The 25,158-nt window shown below is 40.0% G+C and overlaps 2 protein-coding genes across 3 annotated transcripts in view; one reads left to right on the forward strand and one right to left on the reverse strand.

Annotated features, from left to right (window-relative positions):
• Positions 1–1,215: 1,215 nt before the first annotated feature.
• PI4K2B (phosphatidylinositol 4-kinase type 2 beta) lies at positions 1,216–20,383 on the reverse strand. The gene is made up of 10 exons (XM_068943261.1): positions 20,072–20,383; positions 17,395–17,552; positions 13,087–13,287; positions 12,437–12,568; positions 10,949–11,102; positions 9,295–9,362; positions 8,714–8,813; positions 6,673–6,806; positions 5,481–5,540; positions 1,216–2,904 (listed from the first exon to the last, which is right to left on the reverse strand). The coding sequence occupies exons 1-10, from the start codon at positions 20,358–20,360 to the stop codon at positions 2,731–2,733; spliced, it is 1,470 nt and encodes a 489-aa protein (XP_068799362.1). The 5' UTR covers positions 20,361–20,383; the 3' UTR covers positions 1,216–2,730.
• Positions 20,384–23,702: 3,319 nt separating this feature from the next.
• Positions 23,703–25,158, forward strand: part of SEPSECS (Sep (O-phosphoserine) tRNA:Sec (selenocysteine) tRNA synthase) — a 28,881-nt gene continuing 27,425 nt past the window's right edge. The window contains exon 1 of one of the 2 annotated variants that reach the window (XM_068943263.1): positions 23,703–24,023. In XM_068943263.1, the coding sequence (XP_068799364.1) occupies positions 23,910–24,023 (114 nt within the window). In that variant the 5' untranslated portion in view covers positions 23,703–23,909. Of the gene's footprint in view, positions 24,024–24,082; positions 24,391–25,158 lie in introns of those variants that run through there. The other variant, XM_068943264.1, reaches the window with a different exon arrangement.

The raw sequence follows: 25,158 nt of genomic DNA on the forward strand, positions 1-25,158 counted from the left end.
CGGGCCGCGGGGCCCCCCGGCGAGAAGAGGGGCGGGGGAAGGGAAGGGAGAGCGGCCGCTGGAGCCCCGCTCTGCTCCCGCCGAAGCGCGAGCCTGGCCCTTGCGTTACCTCAGCGCTGCTGCTGCTGCTGCTGCTGAAGCCACTGAAATTCGTATTTACTTCTAGCGTGTAGGAGCTGTAAACGAGTTTTAACAGCAGCACGGTGGTGTCTGTTCTCAGCTGTAAGAATCATACCTAAGTTCTGGAATAATTTCAGAAAAGCAGGACTGTGCACTCACCCCAGCTTCTGCTGCTGCTCCTAAAAAATGGTTTCACAGGTTTCCAAATATTTAAATCAAACCTGACGCTGTAAGGCCCAGAGTTGCTTAGTCAAACTACTTCACAACTTCCCCCCCCCGCACCCCAACCCAAAACCTTGCAGAAGAGGCAAGATTTTGAATTTTTTCTGTCGCTCCTTACTTCAGTTAATAGTAAGGACAGCTTGGCCTGCTGAGGAAACAAGGTTTACACATATATTTTATCTAATCAACAAGTTCCATTAAAATAACCATAATGACCAAAGCAGCAGAAATCTCTAGGAAGGCGCAGAGCGCCGGCGGGCCGGGGCTGGCAGCGCTCGCGCCGCCTTTACTCACGGGCCCTTGGATAAACGCTCCAGTATAATCCAGGTGCAGCAATAAAACGCAGGAGACTACTCTCAGGAACGATCTGTGGAAGTAGCACAAAAGAGAGGAGGGTTTTATACGCACAGCCCGTCACGTAGGCCTGACCGGGCGTACTGAAGCATCTAGAGTTGTTCCAAGTTCAAAAGTGAAAAAGGGCGTTGCAGCCTTATTCCAATTTTTCCATCCATACCACTGCTATCCAGCTGAAGTCCTCCACAAAACTCACTCTTGATCTTTTTCAAGACAGAGGAAGCAGGTACAATGCCTCTGGTCAGTACTTGATAATCATTTAGTTACGTGCTCACTCTGAAAAAGCAGTAAAATGGTGATGCAAATAGAAACGTGATCTCATTTAGCAGAGAAGGCAGAGCAAGCTGCCCCGCACAGCCAGAACCGCTGGACAGCAAGGCTGCGGTGCAGTACCGCACCCATGTATATACTTGGTACTACAGACCAAAGCAAAACCATCCAAGAAAGTGAAAAGTGAAAGAAGCAGCAAAATAAGGACTACCTTCTGCAGAACAAATAAAACACGAGTCCACAAATCTATGCGTTTTAGATTATGACATTTATTGTCTTGAGAAGTCGAGTCTGATACTTAAACACCTTTAAATTTTAATAAGCTGTTTGGATAAAAAACAAACCATGGAAACTTTATAAAGGTGGTCATTTCAGTCTTATTTTAAACCCCACAGTACAGTAAGTTTTACATTTAAGGCTTAAACATTTCAGTTAATCAAGTGAATTGCTGACATGCTACATAAATATTTACATTCACTCAAAATCATATAAAAGTATAGTAAGTTCAACAGTATTGCTTAGAATTACAAAATACAGAGATGTCTGAAATACTGAAGGTTTCATAAAAGCAGCAATTTTTCTCCCATTCCTGTTTTCAACTGCCCAGAATATTACTAAAATAAAAATATTTATCATGTCACTTTTCCAAATTGGTGGCTTATGTAACCAGCAAGTCTTAAATACATAACTTAAATATAAAAGCAAATGAAAATTGGCAGAAGAGGCAGACACTGCTATGGGTCCAACAATAAGTCTCTGTACTCTATGTTTTACACTCGTTTTCTCTGGTCAAATACAATGGTGTATTTGGATAGGAATTTAGAAGGCAGGCTGGCTTAGTGAGGAACACATCAGTGCTCCTGTCAATAATAGCAAAGAACCAGTTTTGTGACCGCTGATGAACACACTGTAATTATACACATTTATATGCATATGGCAAACCAAACTTGTAACAATACTGTATAATTATTCTGTGATGGGTCTATAGAGAAATATGAGTTCTCCGTACCTGTATTTAAATACACAAGTTAAAACAGCTACAGAGGAAGTTTCACCATCTGAAATATACACCTCGTTTATTTAGTTACCGTAGGAACTGTATGCACTTACCAGGGGGCAGGATTTTGCCATAATTAAAATTATGAAACTACTATTTTTGATCCCCACTTTCAAAAAAACCACATACACATACATTTGGACCATATTTTCCCCACATTCTGTTACTCAGGTGTCAAAGAGTTTTGTTTTGTTTTGTCTTAAATGCATGACTCCCCCCTCCCCCTAAGTAACTAGCCTATGAAAACCTATAAATAGCCTAGGATATCAGGAAGAAGTTACATGGAAAAGCATTTTCACAACCAAGGATAACGTTCTGAGCTTCTTCTTTAAAGAACATATAAAAAGAACTTGATAGGGAATAGGTTCTCCTCTTTACATTAAATAATAGAATTTCTATTGTATTCAAAAGTATATATCAGCATATGCAAACTGTGCATCTTCCCTTTATTATTATTATTCAGAATACATTAATTTAGTCTATAAAAATACAGTATAGACAAGTTCTTCTCATTCCCTGACATAAGAATTCACAATTTTGACACAAAAATTGTAAACTTTGATTACATTCAAAATATATTTCTTAAGTTCTGAGGTGTCGGCAGTCAGAGCTCTTGGTATACAGCAAAAATCACATTATTGCAGAGCCTTTACACAAAAGTAGCTTACAAAATGAGACACATTTATTTTTCTCGTATATCTTTGTTGCTACCAGGAGGAAAAGAAAGGCTTTCTGCTATGAAAGGTTTGTGTGAACGTATTACTCAGATGAACAATTCGGCCCTGACTTCCAGTGCTACTTCGCTCCACAATCACACGTGGCATCTGAACAAGCTGAAGGGGACTCTTTCCATCCTTTAATGCCTGAGTAAGGTTTAATATCTAAAATAATAAAAAGGAGAGGAGTGCACAAATTAAACTGACGTTAATAAATTTGCAACTTTAGATACCATTCCTGGATCAATTCTGTAGAAAGAGACTGCATTGATAAATAATTTAAGAAATATATTCCACTGCAAATAGAACTATTTTATTTGGTAATATTATGACATCCTACTGTCACCTGACTATCCTCCTTTTCTTAATTATTCTAAGCAAGTTCCCTCTCAAATTTTGGAAAAACATTATAAGTACAAAAATAAACTAAGAGTATTTTTTAACTTTGACACTTCTCTTAAATATATCATACCTTGGAGCAAAAAGCCTTACAGAGAAGCAATCAATGTATTCGGGTCTACTGGGAATTTAGCTACAAAATACTTTTCATATGAGAAGATACGAAGCCATATTACTAAACTCAGTCCTAAGGTCCAAATTCAGCTTTCATCTGCCCTGAGTCTATGCTACTTCAAGAACTTCAATGCCCTCTAAGCACGCTGATGTTTTACTCTGTTCAATGTTATCCTTACTGAAAACAACAGCAAGTATTCAGTTTAGTTGTACAGACATACCAGCGTTATCCTGAATCTCAACCATTTTTCACTGCACAATGCTCCTTTCTTCCTTAGCAATTTACTGCTCCCCTGGTTTAATCTGCGCTTACAAGGCTGAAAAACCCTGATAGATAATATCCTCCGCGTGGTTTACTGCAACTCACCTCTTCTGGCAACTCCGCTTTACGCTCACATTTTTTTAAGTTCTAAGGCAATCTTTTGTAGATCTGTGCTAGTTTGTTGATTAGTCTGTATATTCTTGAGGTAACTGTTTATCTTATCGGTTTGAAGTCCTCCCGGTAATTTTTTCCCTACTTTGCAAAAATACGCTTCTAACTAGTTTTAGCACCTACAATTTAAAGGTCTTCCCCTTTACATGCAAGACATACTGTTCTTTAGCCTCCTTAAGAATTAAAATAATTAAGTAACTAATTGATAAGTTTTTCACTTTTAAGGATTTATTTACAGACCTAGCTTTGGCTGTCCTGCTAATTAATCTTAACTGAATGAATCCATAATCATGTGAATCAAAGTTATCCAGCTCTTCTATAGTGCTTTTGAAATCTACTTTGCTTTTACAACAAAAGCCGGTCTAAAATCATTAATAAAAAGCATCATTTCTTTATCAGAAAAAAAGTCTATTAGCAATTGCATCCAAGAATAGTTAATTGTCAGCATTTTTTCTCCTATTCCACGCATAAGAACCTAACATCTCCTGCAGTAAAACACATTCTTGTACAGCTAGAGAGCAATTTTACTAAGATCTCTATCCAAATCCAAAGGGCTGGGGGGCGGGGGGAGGTGGGGGGCTAGAGAAAGAATGGGTCCAGATTTAACCTTTACAGTGGCAAATGAATTCCGACATCCTCAGCTAGATGTTTCTTAAAAGACAAGCTTTCAATTTCTCTTGATTACACAGATCAGGATTTTTTTTCCTGAAGCTTTTTGTTAAAAAATGAATTCCCCGCAGCAAATTACTTTATCACAAAAAAGCTCCCTAACACAGTCCAAGCTGAATGAATACTTTACAAGTGACCTTCCAGTGACTACATAACTTTTCTGAGAAGTCTGATATTTCAGAAAACACTCCTGTTAATTCAATTTAACAAATAAGCTTTGTTGGCTTTTAGCCAGCGTATATACCTAAAGTCAGATTAAACCACTCTAGGAATTGTGAATGGCTTTAAACTATCCATGCTGAAATTATGAACGCGGAAAAGTCAGTTTCAGTAAGTTAAGGACAAAAGGGACTATTAAATCATCTAGCCAGATTCCTCTGTATCACAGAATCATTGTTTTCTGTCTAGTTAACTGCAATGAGTTAAATACTTTGTTTTCAGCTAAAGCTTACTTTCCGGTATATCACTAATCTTAAATTTTAAGAGAGCAAGGAGATAGAAAATCCCTTCCCCTTCCCTGCATGAGCAGTTGAAAACACATACACACTCAAACAAACAAAGAAGATAAACATTGCCAAATTTCTAACCTGAAAATGCCTGGATTACTTTTTTAGTTTTTGGTTCTTACTGAGACCATCCCTGCTCGGAGCAATAAACTCTATTACCTAATATTTCTTCTTTGTGAGGTGTATTCCAGTGATGAAGCTAACCCTCCAAAATAAAGTCACATCTATTTTAATAGCATAACCAAATTAGCCACCAAATTTTTCATTCAAGTTTATGCAAGTCTTCTTCATTTCTCCTAATCTTTAAAATATCTTCTAAGAATATATATAGGAAAAGAACTCCGCACTACTGACTGCAGAGGGGAACCACCCCCCCCAAACAGTAAAACCATCTTTGATAAGATTTTCCTCTATAGAAACCAAAAAGCATTATAAACTTTTTGTGACCTCAATGACATGCAAATAAAAACAGCCTCTATAAGTAAATTCAGTCTTCTCACATGAAAATACCCTTATCTCTTTCAGTTAAATAGTAGTTACTTTTTATATCGCTGAAAGAAAACAGCCAGGAATGATGATGTATTAAATAGGTAAATAAAATTTTTAAAAGCCAGTCTTACCTGCCCTCTCATAACGGACATCTGATTTTCAAAAGTAGCCTTGTCAAACCCTTTATCAGTCTTTAATTACAAAAACAAATAGTTGTTACTATAGGAAATGACCAATTTATTTTTAGCTATATATTTAGCATGCAAATTCATCTAGTTCACAATAAGCACGGCCACATGCATCAACATTACAATAATTTCTAAAAGGTTCAAATAGTCATGGTATGACCCACAAAAGGGCATATTTGTTGCAGCAAAAATGCCTATGTGAAAATGAAGGATTTACCATAATCATAAAAGTAAAAAACACCTGTAGGTAGGCTTCATACCATCACATAATATTACACAACTCTGACTTGCAAAGCATGCTTTTACAGCTAGAGGAAAATTTCCTCCTTCAGATTTATTAATCAATTTCTACTGTGATTAACAGATAACCCGGAGTCATTTTGAACACAACTGAATCAAAGATGTAAATATTAGTGAATGTTTTTCAGGATCTAGTTCTGCAGTTACAGATGCATTTTCATTACATGTTTAAATTACCATTTCTTTCAACCCTTGCCATCTGGATTATTGAACGTGGGCATTAGATGCATTTCTCTCTTTTGTAAGTTATCCCTACCAAAGCTTACAATTGCTTATGGAACATTTCAAAAAAGGATAGTCCTTTGCATGTAGATATTGCAGCACAGTTTTAGTATCTTTAAAGTAAGTTTGACAAAACTTTTGTTTGAAAACTAATTCAATAACGTAGTCAAAATTTTAGTGTCAACTTAGCACAATATACGTATTTAAAATTACGTTTATGAAAATTATGGAAGTACCTGAAGTTACATTAAAAATATGATTTTCTCAGGTTGCTACAGTTTGAAGTGTATATATGCATACACATATACACAAACAGGCACATTAATAAAAGATTGTACACAGATGTTTGTTACTGAAGTTAAGTGGCTTTAATTTTGTGGAACACTTATATAAAGAGTTAATCATGGTTTTGGATAAGCTGATTACCATCAATTAGTCACATTAGTGACAGCCTCCTCCAATTACAAACCCTTCCTGCCATGTCAGCATTACAGCTAAAATAGCACAATATCATGACAGACACAAGCTAAATTCACAAAAAGAACCTCTAACTGCTCCATTACAAGTATTAGCTATTTCAATGATGCTCAATTCAAAGAGGCATCTTACTCACCTTAAACAGTTCATAAAGATCTTCACAAAGATCCTGTACAAAGTTCATGTCAGAAATACGAGGAAGAACTAGATCTCTGGTCTCCTGAGAGAAAGGAACTTTTGCTTGAGGAAGCCAAGCCCAATGAAAGGGATCTAATAAAGAAAAATAGTTACATTTACAGATTAACAACAGGCAGAAATTAAATGTTTACTCTCAAATGTTTACTATGGATATAATACTCATGTGTGCCTGAATGTTTAGTAGACATCAACTTTAATGCAACATCTGTTACCCATATACCTTTTTTGACTACTATTATAGAAGTAGCTGTACAGCTTACTTAATCTTTTTTCTAAGCAGCAAAAAATACATTCTAAGTAATAAATACGTAGTTGAAGCAATAAGTTAAAAAATGCATATCAGTTAAATACTGTAAATAGAAGTAAATGCTTTCTCCTCTTTAGTAATGCAGTTTCCCTTGGAATAAAATAATGGCTACAATCAAAACAAATATTTTTCAGAAGTATGGCTCATACTGAAGAATTAACAAAAGTAGCTACTATTTTTTCATAAATCTTTAGTTTATTAAGTTGCCTTTTAAGCAGATTGAGAAAAACATTTCTTCTTTCCCCACCATAGATATTGTTAAAAACAGACAGCTTTTCAAGAGATATTTAAGAGTATTTAGTATTAGCATTGTATCATAAGATAGTTTAGGTTAGAAGGGATCTTTGAAAGTCACCTAGTTTAGCTGAGAGGATACTCCATCCCATTATCCAGGTCGTTAAAGATATGAAAGGGTATCGGCCCCAGTACAGACCACTAAAGAACATCACTAGCAGCAGACTACCATTTGAACTTTCTAACACTGATCACGGCCCTTCGAGCCTGACAGTCCAGCCAATTTTCCACCTACTTTCCAGTCCATATTTCATCAATTTGACTACAAGGATTCTATGAGAGATCATGCGGAAGGCCTTGCTAAAGTCAAGGAAAACAATAACCACTACCCTCCTCTATTCACTGAAACTAGTCATCTCATAAAAAGCTATCTGGCTGGTCAAGCACAGTTTGTCCTTAGCAAATCCATGCTGACTTCCCCATCACCTTCTTGTTCTTCATGCACTTGGATATCCATAGTTCCTCATACATGCTTCTTACCCTTCCTGAGGATGGAGATGATATTTGCCATTCATCAGGAACCTCCCTCAGTTACCATAACTTTTCAGAGCTGATGAGACAGCCTCACAATGACATCAGCCAGCTCAGCAGTGTTTTGGATGCTTCCCATCTGCTCCTATGAACTTCTGTATGTCCATTTTGCCTAAGTACACTCTTTCTTCTTCTACTTCAGGTAATAGAACCATACAGAGTTCTGAGAGGGGTAATTAAGTAGCTTTTTGACAGCTAAACTAGCCCACACTTAACTCAATACTGCTATAATTACCTGGCCGGCTAACAGTCCCCAGATGAAGTAATTGTAAGCCGTGTAAGGCACTTCCTCTAGACTACACGTAGTCAGCTATATGGTCAGAAGCAACTCCAATCTAGATTTAGTAATAACGTCAATTTTTGGTCTGCGTAGGAATAACGCTAACTAAAGATTAGTTTCTACGTTTTAAGGTAAAGCTGAAGACATAAAAATAACATGCAGGTTGTCTATTCATTATGCATTTACAATAATATCTTCGAAATAGTTTTGAAATTTAGTCATTAAAGGGACCATCTGGATATCTTTGCACTCAAGTGATTTTCCACAACAATAAGGGAAAGCCCACGTCTTGCAAAACTCTTCCAATTCTACAAGTGAGTATACAATCATATTGCATTTATGAATATCCATGCATTATTTAATGTAAAAGGATAAAAAAGAACAAGGACTAAGTCACATATTCCATTTTTGCAATGGAATTTGTTGCTTATTTCCTGAAAAAAATGCCATTATTAAAAATTCAAGACACAGTTATAATGATGGTTTCTTACTACAGTAACCTAATCTAAGAATACTTATTTAGCAGTAACTCTCTCAGAAGGAAGATGGTTACTTAATCACACTTACATGCTCTCCACTCATCAGGATGCTTAAAAGGAAATGCTAACCCGTTGTCAATTGCAGCAATTTTAATAATAGATTCTTTAGCTACAGTCCATTGGATATCCTACAGAAAAATATTTCCAAGTGAAATACACATGCATACAAAAGAGCGAATATACATTAAAGATACTAAATATAGGGGTTTTTTTAGCATCATTGCTTAAAGTCAACTTAAGCATTACAAAGGAGTATCTAAATAAAACAAATTCAAGCACACACAATTCTTAGCCTAACATGAAAATGAAAAGGAGTCCTTCTCCAAATACAAATACAATATGAAAAGAACATAGAAATAACTGAAGGAATGCGTTTGAACAGACAGTTTTATTATTATAGCCCAAGCTAGCAAAAAAAATACTATAGAACAATAAAAATAACTTCCAGCACTATTCTAACCAGACCAGTCTAATCTGAACAGCTTGTCCATTCACCTAAATTTTCAGTATCACATTTCTTGAGACCGTGCACCAGCATTAAAGCCATTCAGTTCCTCCAACACAAGACCAAATTACTACAAAAACAGTTTAAGAATACAGTTTTCTTACCTTATCTGACAGATCAGTTCCATCATCTTGTTTTTCATACCTGACTAACCAGTTATCGTTACCTCTGTCTTTAAAAATGAAAATGTGTGTCACAAGTTATTTAAAAAGAAATAATCACCTGAAATAGCATATAACAATTTGTATGGTAAATTGAGAATTTACCAAAATAGTCAGGCAAAAGCGTTCAAACATTTTTCTTTCCAAAATACAAGTATTTTGGCTTCACAGAAACATTTGTAGCAGCTGATTTACTGAAAAGATTGAAAATTTATCATGAGTTTAGTCACATATCACTTCAAGCTTCCCCAACTGGCTGAATACAGTAAAATATCAAGAAAGCTAAGATAAACTATTTTGATCCATTTATGCAGAAAGACTGGCTGCCCTTTTCCTGCAAAAAAGAACATCAGCAGCAGCCAGGATGACTTCAGTTTTATGCTTCTGCTTTAATGCTGGTGGAGAAAAGGAGAGGCCCTCTAAAACTACAGACAGTACAAGTTTGAGGAAGAGGGGAAACAAACTCTTTGAAGATGGAAGGAAAACAAAAGGTCATCGTCAGCTTCTGAAAATGTCATCTCCACCATTCAGATGGAACTGAGGTGTTAAAGGTTTTCATAGGGTCTTCCAGATACATGATGCCATGGATCTGTCAAGTTATTGTACGGGTCTTAAGATGCTTCCTTAAGTTTAAACAAACACCCACTTTCAGAACTTTTTCATGTTCTGCCATGATTACATGTATTAGATGAATGCGATTCATCATCCACATAGTGAATTTCTCCACTTTGAGTATTTTCCTTAAAGTTTTAAGGAAGTCATAGGAAGCAGTAATTATTTTGGAACGCTGTTCTATTTGACAGAGCTGACACTTTCTTGCTACTGCTGTAGTCTATCGGTTCCTTGTCATCAAGCTCACTTCTTTCAGTCTGTTGCTAAAAGAGAGCTTAAGGTGACTTATCTTCAGCTGGATTCCTTTCTGATAAGTGAATTTAAGAAAAGGAAAATAAAGTTGAGCTGGTATACCTGAAGAACAGTAAAGATGTCCACCTCTGATAAAGTGGCAAAGGAAGCATTTAGGTAAAACTGCTTTTGGATCCTTGAGGAAACAAATCCCCTGCACAGTCAAGAGAAGAATCCTAGATGCTGAGTGAAAGAATGCAGGGGACCTGAAAGATGGGCACCACAGTTCTGCTTCAGTGCCTGATCGTAACAAATACAAGTTCTTTTGCACTGATGCAAAACTGGGTTGTTGTTGGGCCCCAACTTAGCAGAAAGGAACAGTAGCTGCGGTTTCTCTTATGGTTCCTGAAACCCCAGCATCCCTTGTATGTTCTTCTGAGGGAAGCAGATAGCTAGAGCCTACTAGCACACTTAAAGAATAACGAAAAGTGTTTGTTCTCAACTCGCTGCGTTGCTTAAAAATATCAAGTAACTGCCAAAAAGGGTTGCTTGGATCTTATCATGTATCATAATATTTAACATTTGAAACCAAAACAGACTTTGTAAGTTTCTGGCCAACATTCTGGCCTTCAATATGGGGGGTGGGGGTGGGGGGAGAAACGCAATAGAAAATTTCCTTAGCAACTGTCAGCCAGCACTGTTTGCCATTTCTGCCTCAGAGTAGGTAGACACTAAGGGACACCGTAACAGATACCTGTATTTCTGATGACATAATCTAAGATAACCAGTCTTTCAAACTGGGACTGAAATTCTTTCCTCGTATTCTCAGGCAAAGGATCAGTTTCAAACTTCCTGAGCCAGTAGTCAGCTTCCTTATATCCTTCAACAAACAGCTGGAAGGAGCCAACCTGAAACATTAAAAACTGCATTTGGAAAGCGCGTTTTATGTAGGTCATTTAAGTAATTTTAACACTAACTGAAAAACTGATGATATCCTTTCAAAGTTCTGAACACAGGTGGTTTGACACCTAGCCATTCAGCAGAAACTGTATAAAATAGTAAGATTACTAAGTGGTTTCTCTTTCATGCTAAATACTAAAAAAAAAAAAAAAAAAAAAAGTTTCTTTAAAATCATTGTTTAAAATTTTTTAAAAGTTGTTCCTGAATTAACCAAGAACAAAATGCAGTTAAACAGCCAAACATGAACGAACATTCATCACCATGCACAATACGTGGAGTGAAGAAAAAACAACATTATTCCCCTTTTCATACCGAGTGTTAGAAACACTTGGCTCAACAGTTCATAAGAAAAATCACTAAAAAATTACAGGAGAAAATCCTCCTCTCTGAAAAACTTGCAAGCTTCACTGTTGACAACAGCAGCTTTAATCTCTTTTCAGGATAGACATTTTGCATGAGAAAGGTTGAATTACATTTCCCAAGAGTCCAAAGGGGAAAAAAAAAAAAAAAAACAACCTATAGATGGGAGAAGTTCCATATACGTGGGCAAGATGGAAGGTGCTCAGGAAGAAAATTCAAAAATATGGCTTGCATTTGAGAAGTAAATACACAGGGTGCACACATGTGCAGAGAGGTCAGTGAATGTATCTGTGCAGAATAAGCATGCTGATACAAGCTTGCATAAATATGCCACATGGATTGAAATTGCTGGGAACTGACACAAGCGGATTACCAGAGTTGTGCATAAAACGTGTTTAAAAAGTTTAGGAGTAGAACACTGTGGTAAGATTTTGTGGATACAACAAGGCAAAAAGACAATAGAACGAAGGAGAAAAAAATAGGAAAAAATAACAGATTAGGAAAAAAATAATAGATAATCAAATTGCAGGGGGAAGCAATTACACAATATGAAAGCATGATACTGAAGGGAAAGACTAAATAGTCAAAGAGGAGGGTGAAAAAAATTTTAAAGAGAGAGATCTGAACATTTTAGGTCTCCTGGAGGATTACTTCTCCAGGAGAAAGCAAGCCTGCAAATTGATACAAGAAGTGGCTAGATTAAATAAGTAGTTTAAATGAAGGAATGACATCATAAACAAAGTAGACAAAATTTGCTTAAGATCAATCCTATCTGTCAACCTTCAGTTATTCAGAGAGATCTTTTAATTAAGCAAGAAAGTTTTCTTTCTAACAAAGGAAGCTACCTATGAATATTGAAATTTTCTAGTCAATGGTTTATGCAGACAGAAGGAAATGCACAAATCACTTTTTTTAGACTTACCTTAGGAGGTAGTCCAATTCGATTAAATTTTTTCGCAACTTTTGGCACTTTCTCTAAAGCATATTTTTTTCCTCTTGACTTTGCACGATCTATTGCACTGTAGTTAAAGGTCTCACTGACAAGCCAGACAACCTTAAAATGCAAAAGGTAAAACATAGCTCAGGGCTGCTTATTTTAAATTATAGCTTTACAGTAAATTTTATGCTCAGCTGCCAGAAATGCAAAAAGGAATCCTCAGGCTTTTTCAGTATAGGCAGATTTCATATGAAAAGACGAACACATACTATTTTATGTAGCCTGAACAGAAAATTTTGATAAAATACTTATAACTGGGGATCTTTATGTACTGCTTTTTGCAATCTCGATGACCCCTCAACCAAAACATCAGGCATGAAAGCGTCAGAAAGCACTGGAAATGGAAGTTATTCAACAAAAAGATTCAATTTAGATCTAGCATTAACTTTTTAAAACAAAATATCACAGTCAGACACTGTGCCAAACCGCAGTGCCTTAGGACTTGCAACAGTTTAGAAATGATTTAGGACTGACGCATGATATATAAGGATGTCTTCACAACTACAGACCAGAGAAAGACAAACTTGTGGTTGTATATTTTTCACATTCTAGTAATTCATGCAGTTTAATTTTACCTTAGTTTTCGGTACAACTCCTAGCCCCAGCTTGTCATCCACAAGATAGGCACCAGCTTCAGAGAGGTATCCCTGATTTGGAACGAGGCAGCCTCTGCCAAAGCAGCAAGGACAACAAATCTTGTGAAAATATTTGGTCCACTTTGGATTTAGATGTCCATAAGGCTCTTCAGATTTTGGTTTGAACACTCCAATGCTTTTCTAAGATATAAAATTTAAGTAGGAATACTTAAGTTGCAAAATATTAATACTTTCAATAACTAATTTTCAAAATGAATTTAAATATTATCCACTTCATTTTGCAATTTGCTCTTTTCAGATAATGAAATAGCAAAACTAGAAATAGCAAAACAGTATTCCAAATAAATTTATCAAATACTCGTCTAGAGGTAGCACATATTCAAAATAAATTGTTCATAACAGAAAACCTAAAGTAGATCTAACATTTACTAGCTTTTCAAAATTAAGTACGGTCTTTTTAAAATCTAAAAATAGCTTTTGACAGTAGTTTCAAAAAAAGCAGGTTTCAGCCTCTCTGCTGGTTCACTGGTTAGGTTTACCAGTCAAAGATGCAATGTTTCCAGAGAAATGACAAATATACAGTGTGCTAGTAACAAAATATTACCTCTAATTTTCTATATTTATTTCATTTATTGCTTTTAGATAAAATAAATTATTTTATTGCAATTCTAGAGAGCAGTGTCTTCTTCTACAGCTGCTGTGGATTCCTCAGATCAAAGTTGACAGTGCTTCACACAATAAAGCATCATTTACTTTGGAGAGATATAGTAAAGCTTAAAACTACACAGGAGTATTGCATCCAATTTTGGGTACTATACTTCAAGAAAGATGTTAACTAACTGGAGAAAGCTGAAAAACAATGAAAATGACCAGGAAAAAAAAAAAAACGTGAATAATGAAAGACTGTATGAACTGGGATTGTTTAGCCTCAAGATGAGAAAACGGGGGCATGAAACCCCTAACTATACCATAGGTTGCTATAAAGGAGAGAGGAACAACAAATCCACTGCCAATGTGATGACAAATGATAGCCTTAAACCCCAGCAGATAAGATGCAAGAAGAAAAATCCTTTTGAACATTAAGAATAGCTCAACACTGGAATGTACCACCTAGCTGTGGAGTCTCCAAGACAGGATGTTGCGAAGAACAGGTTAGTCAGACATTCATCAGGAATCACGTAAGATGATCCTGTTCTACAACAGAGATATTAAACATGCCTCCCACACAATTCGGTATTTGTTAGCCACAAACCCAGGATTGCTATTACACTAAAACATATAATCTTCTGATCATCTGCAACAAACTTCAGCATAATGCATGAAGCCCATGCAATGATGTTCCTACAGCTCAAGTTTAGAAATGGCACATCTTCATTCCTTCTCATAGGGCCGTGACAAGTCAAATTCCTATCTAACAAAGATTTAAAACAACTGTTTAGAAAGCATTTTCACATATTAGTTCTTTCCGGAATGCATATCAAAAGCTGGATCTCTCAGTAAGCCAACACTGTCTGCAGTTGCACTACCAGTCTCACAGCTGTTCTACAAAAAGGATCTCGCCTGCTCTAGGCAAGTCATGAATAAGGTTTCTGGCAATCCAAATATCATCCTTCAGTAACTGCTGGTTTACCTTGATTACAGAAAGGAAGAGACTAGTTCCTCTAGATTCTAGTAAGTTTCTGACCGCTTTCAGTCTTGCTTTGGTGAAACACAGTTAACTACAGAGAATTTATTTCATTCAGTTTCTACATAAGAGCACACCAGACATCGGACACCAATAGCACCACCCATCTTGTCCATCCATTCTGATTCATTTTCATCAACTACCAAAAGAAACAAATTATGAATCACCACTATTTGCATTCATCCCATAAAATAAGTTTTCCATCAATAGGGGAAGGAAACAAAGTCACAATTCCTTCATGTTTTCAAGGTACTATTACCTGTGATTCTAAGGTTACACTCAAAATCATTATTAAGTACTACGCAACAGCAGTTACAATTTAATTTAGACCTATACAAAAGGTTTTTATCATATTCCATGTAACATGACTATTTGGAATGCAAAACAATGCTTGTTGAATATATTAATAATTGGCTTGTTTTAAGTTTTGCAACACCTTGAGTGCTGGATTTATTTGGTACACTTCTTTAGTCAAAGTTCCAATGTTAGGTTTAGAATTGTTAAAAAGATATTTAATTGAATTTACTGAATCGCATGGAGCTGCTCTTTGCTGCTAAGCAAAGCTAGCAACTTTTGATTTTCCAGAAAATGCAGTAGTACGTGCCAAATAATTAAGTATCTCTTTTCTGAATCTCTCTTTGGATAATACTCCTACAAACAGACCTTTCTGAAAAGGAGCTTAACTCATTCCATTACTTGCCTGGGCCTAACTGTGATATACTATCACACTTGCACAATCTAAATAGTTTTCAAGATTTCACCACATTAGAGCCTCGCTAAATTTTGCGGAGCCAATGAAATTGGGGCCTGGAGTAGAACCAGGCAGTCCAGTGTGTAAGACAACCTACGAGGCCAGTCTTAATTTTGCAAGTCAAAATTAATTGGCTCCACTGGCGTTACCAGTTAGCCAACAGCGGAACTATCAAAAGCATGCTGTAGAAGAGCTCGCATTTGTAACAGAGGTAATGTTTTTTACTTGGTTAACCAATGAGTAACAAACGCAGAAACATTCATCATGCCAGGAAGAGTACTGCTGAAGGACTGAACAGCTTCCTATCTGTACACAATCGAGGCAAATAAACGTGCAGTTTTGGAGGGTGGGTTTCCCCCCCCCCCAGTTTTATCTTTCTGATGGAACCAAATGAGCGAGTAAGAGGATCTAATAGAAACTGGTTATTGTAGCTACTCTTAGTATTAGTGCCAGTAAACACTTCAGAAGCTGACAAATAAGAAAGGTAAACATTTTTTTAATAAGCTCTTTCCCAACATAAGGAGAAGGAGATTACACAAGAAGGAGAGCAGGAGAATAAAAGCAAATCACAGAACCGGTCTGAAGCAGAATGATGCAATACTCTGCAGCTGGTCTCAAACAGGATGTGAGATCCTTTCTACAAATGGGAACTGCACTACTGACAAAAGAAAGTTTTATTAGACCTTTAACAGGAATAATCAATCTAGATAACCTAAAAAGAAATAAAGAATAAAGGAAACAAAGAATAAAGGAAACCTGAAGAAAGCTAGGAACTCAGTATTATTACTCCTGCAGTCCCCTGCTGGCAAATATATTCATATTTTGCAATAAAATTATTTTCCTGGCCTACAAGAAAATTCTGTTTTTAATCATTTCTTCTAGATACTTACATTCAACTATGACCTGCATGAGGGGCCAGGGGAGGGAAGAAGAGGGGTTAAAAATAACAGCAACAAAAAAAAAAAAACTGTTGTAGGAATCTAGACAGGAACCAAAACAACACTACAACCTTAAATGCAAAACAAAATTAAAACCAACAAAGTCAACACAGAAGAAACAAGGAATTAAGGAGATCCATCCAAAGTACCATAGTTAAGGAAGTGGCGCATACCTTTCCATCAGCCACAGGGCACAGCAAGTCTTTCAGACATTAGCTAGCCATCAGACACAGCTGAAAAAATAACTCTTAGAAGTGGCTTTAAGCAACAGATTCGTGTACATATAAATCCAGAACAAGTCTGAATTTTTTCCTAGCAATTTCTTCACTCACTCTAACTTTTTAAGAATAAAACATCTTGATTGCACGCAGCATTAGGACAAGAAAGTCTACCACAAAAACCGAAACAGTTTTACAGTATTTTTAGTGTAACACTGTAAAATATTCCTTAAACATGTCATATATTGGATTTTGGCAAAGTATTACTTTAAACAAGAATTCTGGGTGAGTAACCACATGTTTCTATTGCATGCTAACCAAATAAGATAAAGTCTTCATTTAAAATTCCACTTTAAAAGCAACATCAAGTTTGAATACATGCACGAAAGCATACGAGCCAAAAACCTGTGAAGAACTTAACTGCTGAAGAGAGGAAGTTATCTCAAATCAAAGCCTGCTGAAATCTAAACAGGTTTCATATTCATAGAGTTGTATACAACTGCAAGAATTCTACAAACTGATTGGAAAGAATTAATTTTTTAAATAGGAAAAAGAAAAGAAAAGCTTTGTTTCCCCCAATCTAGTTGACAGTTATTTTAGCGCACAGTAAGTTATTATCAAATAAGTTTATCTAAACGGTTTTCCATCTTTTAAACTAGCTGTTGATAGTGTCTGATTCAGTAATGATATGCTCACCCCCTTTGGATCCTTGACAAAGTAACTCCCGCTGGATCCTTGAGAGATTCTTTCTGGAAAAACTCCACACTCTACAGCCTGTTCTGCTCTCAGAATAATTTCTGCAAATTCTGGATCATCCAAAAATGTGTTCATATCAACAGTATGTCCTGTATTTCCTGAAAAATAAAAAAGCACTTTTCAGTGCAATTGACAGCAAGAACAAACAACAACATAAGTAAATACTTATGCAAGCTTTTCTTGTTAATACTGACTCAAGAGAAGGCTGAAAAGTTTGACCTATTAAATTAGTGAAACTTGATTTCACCAAATGTCTAATAAATTTTCTGTTTAAAGTAAAATTGCCAAAGCTGCAAAAACTAACTTGACACTACCATTGCAAAACGTCTGTATTCTTCAAAAAAAAAGATTTATTTATGTAAGGAAGCCTAAAATTTTTTTTTTAAGTCTTCAAAAATAAGCTCATCAAAAAACACACGGGTGCACCAAGGTTTTATGCAACCTTCAGTAAAAAAAATTGTCTCCCTTTTTACAGTCAACTATCTGAAAGTAAACTATCCGTTAAACACTAAATATTAGAAGGGTATCATCTGACTAACAGCTTTGCTAATGTATTCATTATCTGCTTCTAGGACACAACGATCTCATTCACTAAGCAATCTATTACATGGACCACCGAGAAGTAGCATTAATATCCCAGTTAAGTACTGCATGCCATCATCTTTCCAACATTAAAGCACTATGAATTACTAACAAGATTTGTTCATATACTGACCAAAACACCAGCTCTTCACAGATACTTAACGTTGAGAAAAGAATTAGAAAATAGTTGCCAGGACTTCATATGTTTACAGCTATTTAAACGCTCTGAAATTATATTACTGCCACTTTTGAAACTAGAAATTTCAGTAACTTATTTTTAGGCTAGGGTTATACCATATTCTTACTAAGAGCATAAATTAATGCAGAAATTAGGGCTTATTTCTATATTCAGAAATAGCTACACTATTCTAAATTAACCATTCACAGATGATGTTGCCTTGTTCCTATTTCAGCACTCAAGGAAACGTAAACTAAAAGAACTTGTATATTCTTCTGGAAAGACAACTGACACATGAGAATTTATTCAGAAGAGTGACTCCTCAACATTTTAGGGACAGACAAATCAAAAATCACTCCCAATGTTTCACTCCTAACACTTCCTTGTAGTGCGGGCTTTGAGGTTGTTTCCTGGACTATTAACACTTGCTCATTCATGAGCCACTTAGAAATAATAACACGGCTTTAAAACAAAAAACAAACAAAAAATCCTAAAAAGCATAAAACACGGGAAAACCTTAGCATAAGTTAGAAATAGGAAGAGAAAAGTTAAAACTAACAACAGCTCATTTTTCAGGACCAAAAACTACAGCCCACTGAATCCGAGGGACTGTAGTTTAAAAAACTCCTACTGGAATTATCAGGGACAATCAATAAATTGCTTTCAATTAAGTCTGCCACCAAAAGACAGGGAGAAACATCACATCATACAGCTGAGCAGTTACTACTATATAACTCTGCATCAATGAAAACAAAATTTGGGGTTTGTACTGTTTCTGTTACAGAACATAACATCCATATTAAGATATGTGCTCGTCTTCCCAGTGACAAGGCCATACAGATGAACTTTCTACCACCAAGTTGCCTATATAGAAAACAATTTTCTCAGAGCGCAGTTTTTAATTCCCGTGAGTTAATTCCAGAACATAGGACAGCAAGGCTTCTGATAGTCTTGAGGAATATATTCCTCAACCTTGTTTTTTCTAACAAGAAAGATAATTGCAGGAGGAATATGTTAAACTTGAAAAGAAGGTGAGATCTTATTCTTTATATAAATATAGAGGTAGGCTAAAGATCCACATATATGCTAAAAAAGTTGCTAGTCCATCTTATTTTGCTCATTTTTGTAAGCTGTTCTTGCAAAAGGAACAGGTTTTTTTTTTTCTACAAGTCTGTAGCAAGCAATTCTATGGTATAACTACAACAGCAAATGCTATTTAGTAAGACAAGTCCACAGGTTTACATCTAGTTACAAAGTAACACACAAGAAGAAAGGCTGCAAGTCTGAAGGAAAAAACTAAGCAGTAAAAAACATGAAGATTATCATCCTGCCGGTATCTTTAGAGTTAGGTAACGTCCACGTTTATGCTTCTTTTCAAATTCATACCCAAGTACTTTTATATCTGAATTTTCACATCACACGTTGTCCCTCTTCGAGGCTGGATCTCTAAACGCGGAATGCACACAGATTTGTCAAACCCCAAGACACGCCAGAGAAGTACGCCTCCACAATCCCAATACACGCAAAGATGCCGCGAAGCCGACAGATCGGACCAGGGAACAGAACCGCCCTGCCCTCCGTGTTATCCACAGGACGCGAGGCGCAAACAAGCGCTGCCAGAGGCCAGACTTGAAGAGGGAAACTTCCGTCAGGAAGCAGCGGGCAGTCCCACCGCAGCCTGCGAAAGGTGCGGAGCCAGCGCCGAAAAACACGACAGAGCTGGGGAAGGGGGGCTGGGGGGGGGAACCACACACATATACAGACGGGGAAAACAAATAGATAAGCCGAGAAGAAAAGGGAGAAGCCGGAGCAGCAGCAGCCCGCCGCCCCGGCCCGGCCCGCCGGGGGAGGCCGCACCTGCGGCGGTGCGCGGCTCCCTGTCCCAGGCGGCGGCGAGGGCGCCCGCCCGGCGGCGACCGGCGGCCGGCGCCCGCAGCAGGGGCTCTTCCTCGCCATCGCCCTCGGGCCCCGAGCCCTCTTCTTCTTCCTCCTCCTCCTCCGGCCCCCGCTCCCCACGCAGCCGCACCGCCCCGCCGGGGGCGGCTCTCGCCCCTTGCGGCCCCCGCCAGGCCGGCCCTGCCTGCGGCGCCGGCTCCGCGAGGAGCAGCAGCTCCTCATCGGGCTCCTCCGGGCCCGGCTCCGCCATGGGCGGCCGCGGCCGGGCGCCGAGCGCGGTGGCGGGGAGGAGGGAGGGGGCGCCGCCGGCCGGCCGGCCGCCTCAGAGCCCGCCGCGGCAGCCCATGGCGCTCGCCGCCACCCGCTCCGCGGCCACGGCGCCTGTCACCGCCTGCGCATGCGCGCGGCCGCCGGCACCCCGCCCCGCGGCACCTACCTGTCTTAAAGGGGCCGCGCGCGGGGCGGTCCGGGTGCCCGGGCCCGGGCCCGTCCCAGGTTTCAACGGCAGGTTTTAATCTGCTTTAGGCGCCTCCGGAACTAGCCCGTGTTTTTGGACAGCGCTGCTGAGGTGTCCCTAAGGGCTCCAAACTCTTTCCCAAGCTAGCTGCGAGTCGTGAGGTTAGGGCCGCAATCTGCAAAGGATTTGTGTCTCCTCGCAAAACTGCGCTGGGGGGTCGCAGAGTTTGTGCAGTGAAGCTTCTCTTCGAAAGTCATCCGGAGGGGGAGGGAAAACGCCGCCTGTACGAGCGGTGAGGTGGCATCAGATACCGCTGCAGGCAGCTGGTACCAGCCTGCAGATAATCTGAGAGAGCATAAGAGCGGTGTGATCTGCTCCGCGTTCCTCCAGGAAATCACAACTTTAGATCTCAGTAGGACACTACGCTGTTTTCAGCCGTTCGCCCCGTTCCCAGTCTGAAACGGGCTTGTCCCCATGGTCGCCACTTTCCACCGTGCAGTTTCTCTCCCTCCCCACACTTGATAAAATGTTGTTCTACACTATGGCTGTAATTTCCAGAAGGAAGTAGAAAAACAGCGAGTGAAACCACTATGAATGTAACTGTAATTATTTCCATGGTCCCACTGCCATCTGTCCATTCTTTATTAATTTGAAGAAGAATACATGTGTTACTCCAGCACAGTGCAAGACATTGACTTGGATGCTTTCTCACAAGCTTCTCTATACAAGGGAATCTTCCCTCAGTGCAGTATTCAAAGACTTCAGCGAAACATAGGAGAAAAACACATGCGTGGAGCAATTCTTGCATAGAACTGAGATTCTGGATTGTCCTGGGAGCAAGTAAATTCTCAGCTAAAATAGCAATTGCACATACTTATTATTCATTATTCTCATAATTATTCATGATAGAATGATTCATTTCACACATTGCCTGGATCACCGAAAGAAAAGTTGTTTGCTTACTTATTGATAAAATAAAACCTATTGAAATACATGAGTTGTGTTTGTTTTATCTCAGGTTACCTGTCAGCTAGCGGACTTTGGAACTAAGTTGTGTATCATTTACTTGTGTAGCTATTAATACCTATAAAATGTGATAAAATCTGTTCATATTTCTATTTCTATTTTCAATTCTTTCCACTAAAAGTGAACATGCTCAGTTAAATGCGACTCCAATCCAAACAAAGAGCCATTTTACATCTAGTAAACAAGTATATGAAATTCACAGCAACTGAATCTAATTTTCTGTACAGAAAATCACATGGATATTAAACCCTTTGTGAAACAGGGCAAAAAGATCAGCCTAATGTGGGAAAAGTCTAACGTTTTGCCCAAGAGATCATTACGGAAGATTGTATCTCCATTTATCTACATCAACTAGGAGTGATTGTGGCTGTCTCATTAACATTGTCATGCGTGGGTTTCTAAAAAGTTTGAAAGTTCTTTCTTTTGAATAAACTAAACAAGAAATAACTCACTACCTCTTTTTCTGTTTCAGAGATCCATCTAACTAACTGTTAGTTCTGATCTTCTATTGCTGTGAGAATTCTGCAATTTGCTCATATGCCTTAAATAGGCCTTTACATTGCCTCAGTCTTCAGTAGTTCAGAGTTCAAACCTCACTATACGTCATAATTAAGCAAAATACACATCACTGTAATAGTTATTAACTTTAATTCGTAGTATTCGCTACCTGAAGTTATTAACTGTTGCTTAAATTATGCATACATGTTGGTTTGTTTTCTTCATGTTAACGCTTTTGTCTCTGTCCTTACAATCCACAGTCTACCTTGTCACTTCTTTACAATGTACATCGGAGCACTGTGTCTAAGCACCAGAACGAGAGATGCACAAATGAAGAAAATTTAGTACGCACACAGACGTGCTCCGAGCCAGCAAACTTTTAGCTTTAGGTGAGCGCCCTCTTGTGATACTTTCAGATTAAAGAACAAGCTGAATACACGCTCCATATTTCTAAGAGAGTACTAACACAATTCAGCCTAACAAACCAAATGCAGCACGACCGGGGGGGCTAAGGAGTGGGGCAGTTTAATTTGAAAAGCTCTTCTGTGCTCAGAAGGCAATAAACTGTGTTAATTAGAGTCTGAGCCAACAATTCAAACAGGTGTGTAAGATTACTTTGCCAAGACACCTAACAGACCACAATCAAGCTAATTGAAGCTACAGTTTACCAGAAGTGGGACGGTCACTATGTACTTTTCTCATGCCATTTAACCACCTGAACTTAGAACTGTAAAACAGAAGACTCAGATAAGACTTCATAAACAAATTCAGTTAGCCAAGTATGGGTGGTCAAACTGAACACTGTAACTCATACATTGGGTAGTTATCCCGAAATCTAACATTAAAAAAGAAAGAAAGACAGAAAGACAAAGACAGAAAGATACACAGACAGACAGAAAGATGCACCCCTTCACTTTTTGCACACTAGTTAGTGGGTATTTTAGGGAGGCACACAGCAACCTGCCAGCCCCCAAGAGTGCTTGAATACAAAGGAAAGAGCGGAGGCAGCCGGCGTGGTGCAAAGGGCCCACGTGCTCTAGGAGAACTTCACCAGCAATTTCTGGACGAGCCGCAAGGCCTGCAAGAGGTTTCCCACTGGCGCAACCGCACGCTTTCCCAGCTAACGAGCGAGCGCCGTCTCTCGTGGGAGCACGCCTCTACCCGCGCGGGATGTGCTGCGCTGCCCAGGCCTGCGAGGCCTACCCCTGTAGGGTAGGCTGGCCCCATTCCACCAAGTGAGCAAATTGCTTTTATTTACTGTGGGCACCCCTACAACCAGCTTTACTTGCTACCTACTGCGAAGGGAAAAAGGCTCTTACCCGGGACGAGAACCTTAAGAAAAGTTACGTAGCTGCCCTCAATCTTGGCAGCCCAGCGCTAAACTCTGCAAAAGGCAGGCACGGGCTCTTCACAGCCAACGAATCTAGCTTCGGGGGGGGGTTCCTCTCTCTTCCGCGCTGCGCCCCCTCCCCGAGGGCTGCGGCCCGCGCAGCGGAAAATGGAGGCCCGGCCCGGCCCGTGCCGGCCTCCGTAGCTCAGGAGAGGCGGCCGGGGGCTGCGCCGGCCGCGCTCAGCCCGTCTCCGGGCGCACAGGGCCGGCCGCGCCGGGGCGGGGCGGGGCGGCGCGGCGCGGCGCCCTCCTCGGGGCGCGCATGCGCAGCTCCGCCAGCTCCTCCGGCGGGAGCTGAGGCGCTCGCGGGCGGGTCGCGCGACCACCGCGTGCGGTGAGCTGCGCCTGCGCGGAGCCGCCGCCGCCGCCGCCGGGAGCCGAAGCGGGAGCCGAGGCGCAGGCCGCGGGGTCGCCGCCTGCCCCCGGCCATGAACGCCGAGAACTTCGGCTCCAGCGAGCGGCTGGTGACGGCGGCCTACGTGCGCCAGGGGGCGCAGGGCCGCCGCGCGCACGAGCTGCGCCTGCGGGCCCTGCTGGAGCAGGTAACGGCGGCCGCCCCGCCCCGCCCCGCCCCGCCTCGCCCCGCCGCTCCCCCGGTGTTGCTGCTGGCGCCCGGATGGGGGAGCGGCGGGGTTGGCAGCCTGCGACGGGCCCGGCCGAGCCCAGGGGCTGGCGCGGTCTCAGCGCTGGCGGCCGTGAGGCCTGCTCCAGCCGTGTCTCCACAGGGCTGAGGCGCGGCCGGCGCTTCCCCGCGCGCCCCCGAGAGCGCCGAGGCCTGCCAGGCCCTGCCAGGCCCTGCGAGCGCTTCGCCCCTTCTGCCCCGGCGCTTCCCAGCCCATCAGCCCATGGCTTGCTTTCTGGCCCTCTTTCGTCCGCTGTGCCGGTTGGCAGGGCCCTCACGACCCACGGGCACGTGCTGGGTGATGGCCCGGGGAGCTTGGGAGGGTTGGCTTGCTCTGCCATAATGGCTGAGACCTACAGAGCCCTTAAAACGAAAGGCCACAGTCGGGGAAAAAATGGTTTCCTTAGGCTTGTTGGGGAAAGCTCTGCACATAGCTAAAGGAATTTTTCGGGATGGTATATTGCTGCTCTTACATGAGACAGGAAATAAGTGGTACTTGTGAAGTGGCACAGCAAAGTATTTTTTCGTCTCAGACATCCTGAAATCATTATCAACGAGTTCTTAATGTTTCTGTTCTCAGCTGTCTTCCTTAGTCACCTCATCTACTGTTTGAATGATTTTTGCTCCTATTGTTACAAGTAAAAAACCTCTGAACCTTTGAAGTGCCATAGCAATGCTTTATGGGTTTAGAGCACCTCTCCTCTGAGGATCACTTCTGCAATTTGCAAAGATGAGTGCAGTTTTGAACACCGGACAGAAAGAGATGAGTGCACAAATGTGTATCTGGTTGCAGACTTTGATAGACTAGTCTCTGTAGGTGGTTTCCTTAGGCTTTAGGCAATAACTAGAAAAAAAAATATATAGGAAGGTATGTTACAACTGAAATGGTATTTCACTTCTGTTCATCAATTAATGGATTCAGTTCTTTAATATTCCAATTATCTCCCTTTTCTCCAGCTTTCTCAGTTGTAGACCTGTAGTGTTAGATGTTCAAGTATACATCAAATAACCTACATTCTTCTAGAGAGCAATTAACTAGTATGTGCTGCGGGGGT

The sequence above is a fragment of the Struthio camelus genome, chromosome 4, assembly GCF_040807025.1.
Source record: "Struthio camelus isolate bStrCam1 chromosome 4, bStrCam1.hap1, whole genome shotgun sequence".
NCBI classification, from domain to species: domain Eukaryota; kingdom Metazoa; phylum Chordata; class Aves; order Struthioniformes; family Struthionidae; genus Struthio; species Struthio camelus.

Bases quoted from the DNA above. Each gene is read 5' to 3' on its own strand.
- PI4K2B (XM_068943261.1), bottom strand. From the start codon at position 20,360: ATGGCGGAGCCGGGCCCGGAGGAGCCCGATGAGGAGCTGCTGCTCCTC. The intron at 13,288-17,394 runs GTGAGCATATCA...TTTATATCTTAG, and splicing joins TTGTCAAGGATCCAAAGGGG to AAAAGCATTGGAGTGTTCAA. The intron at 2,905-5,480 runs GTAAGACTGGCT...TTATTATTTTAG, and splicing joins TGTCCGTTATGAGAGGGCAG to ATATTAAACCTTACTCAGGC.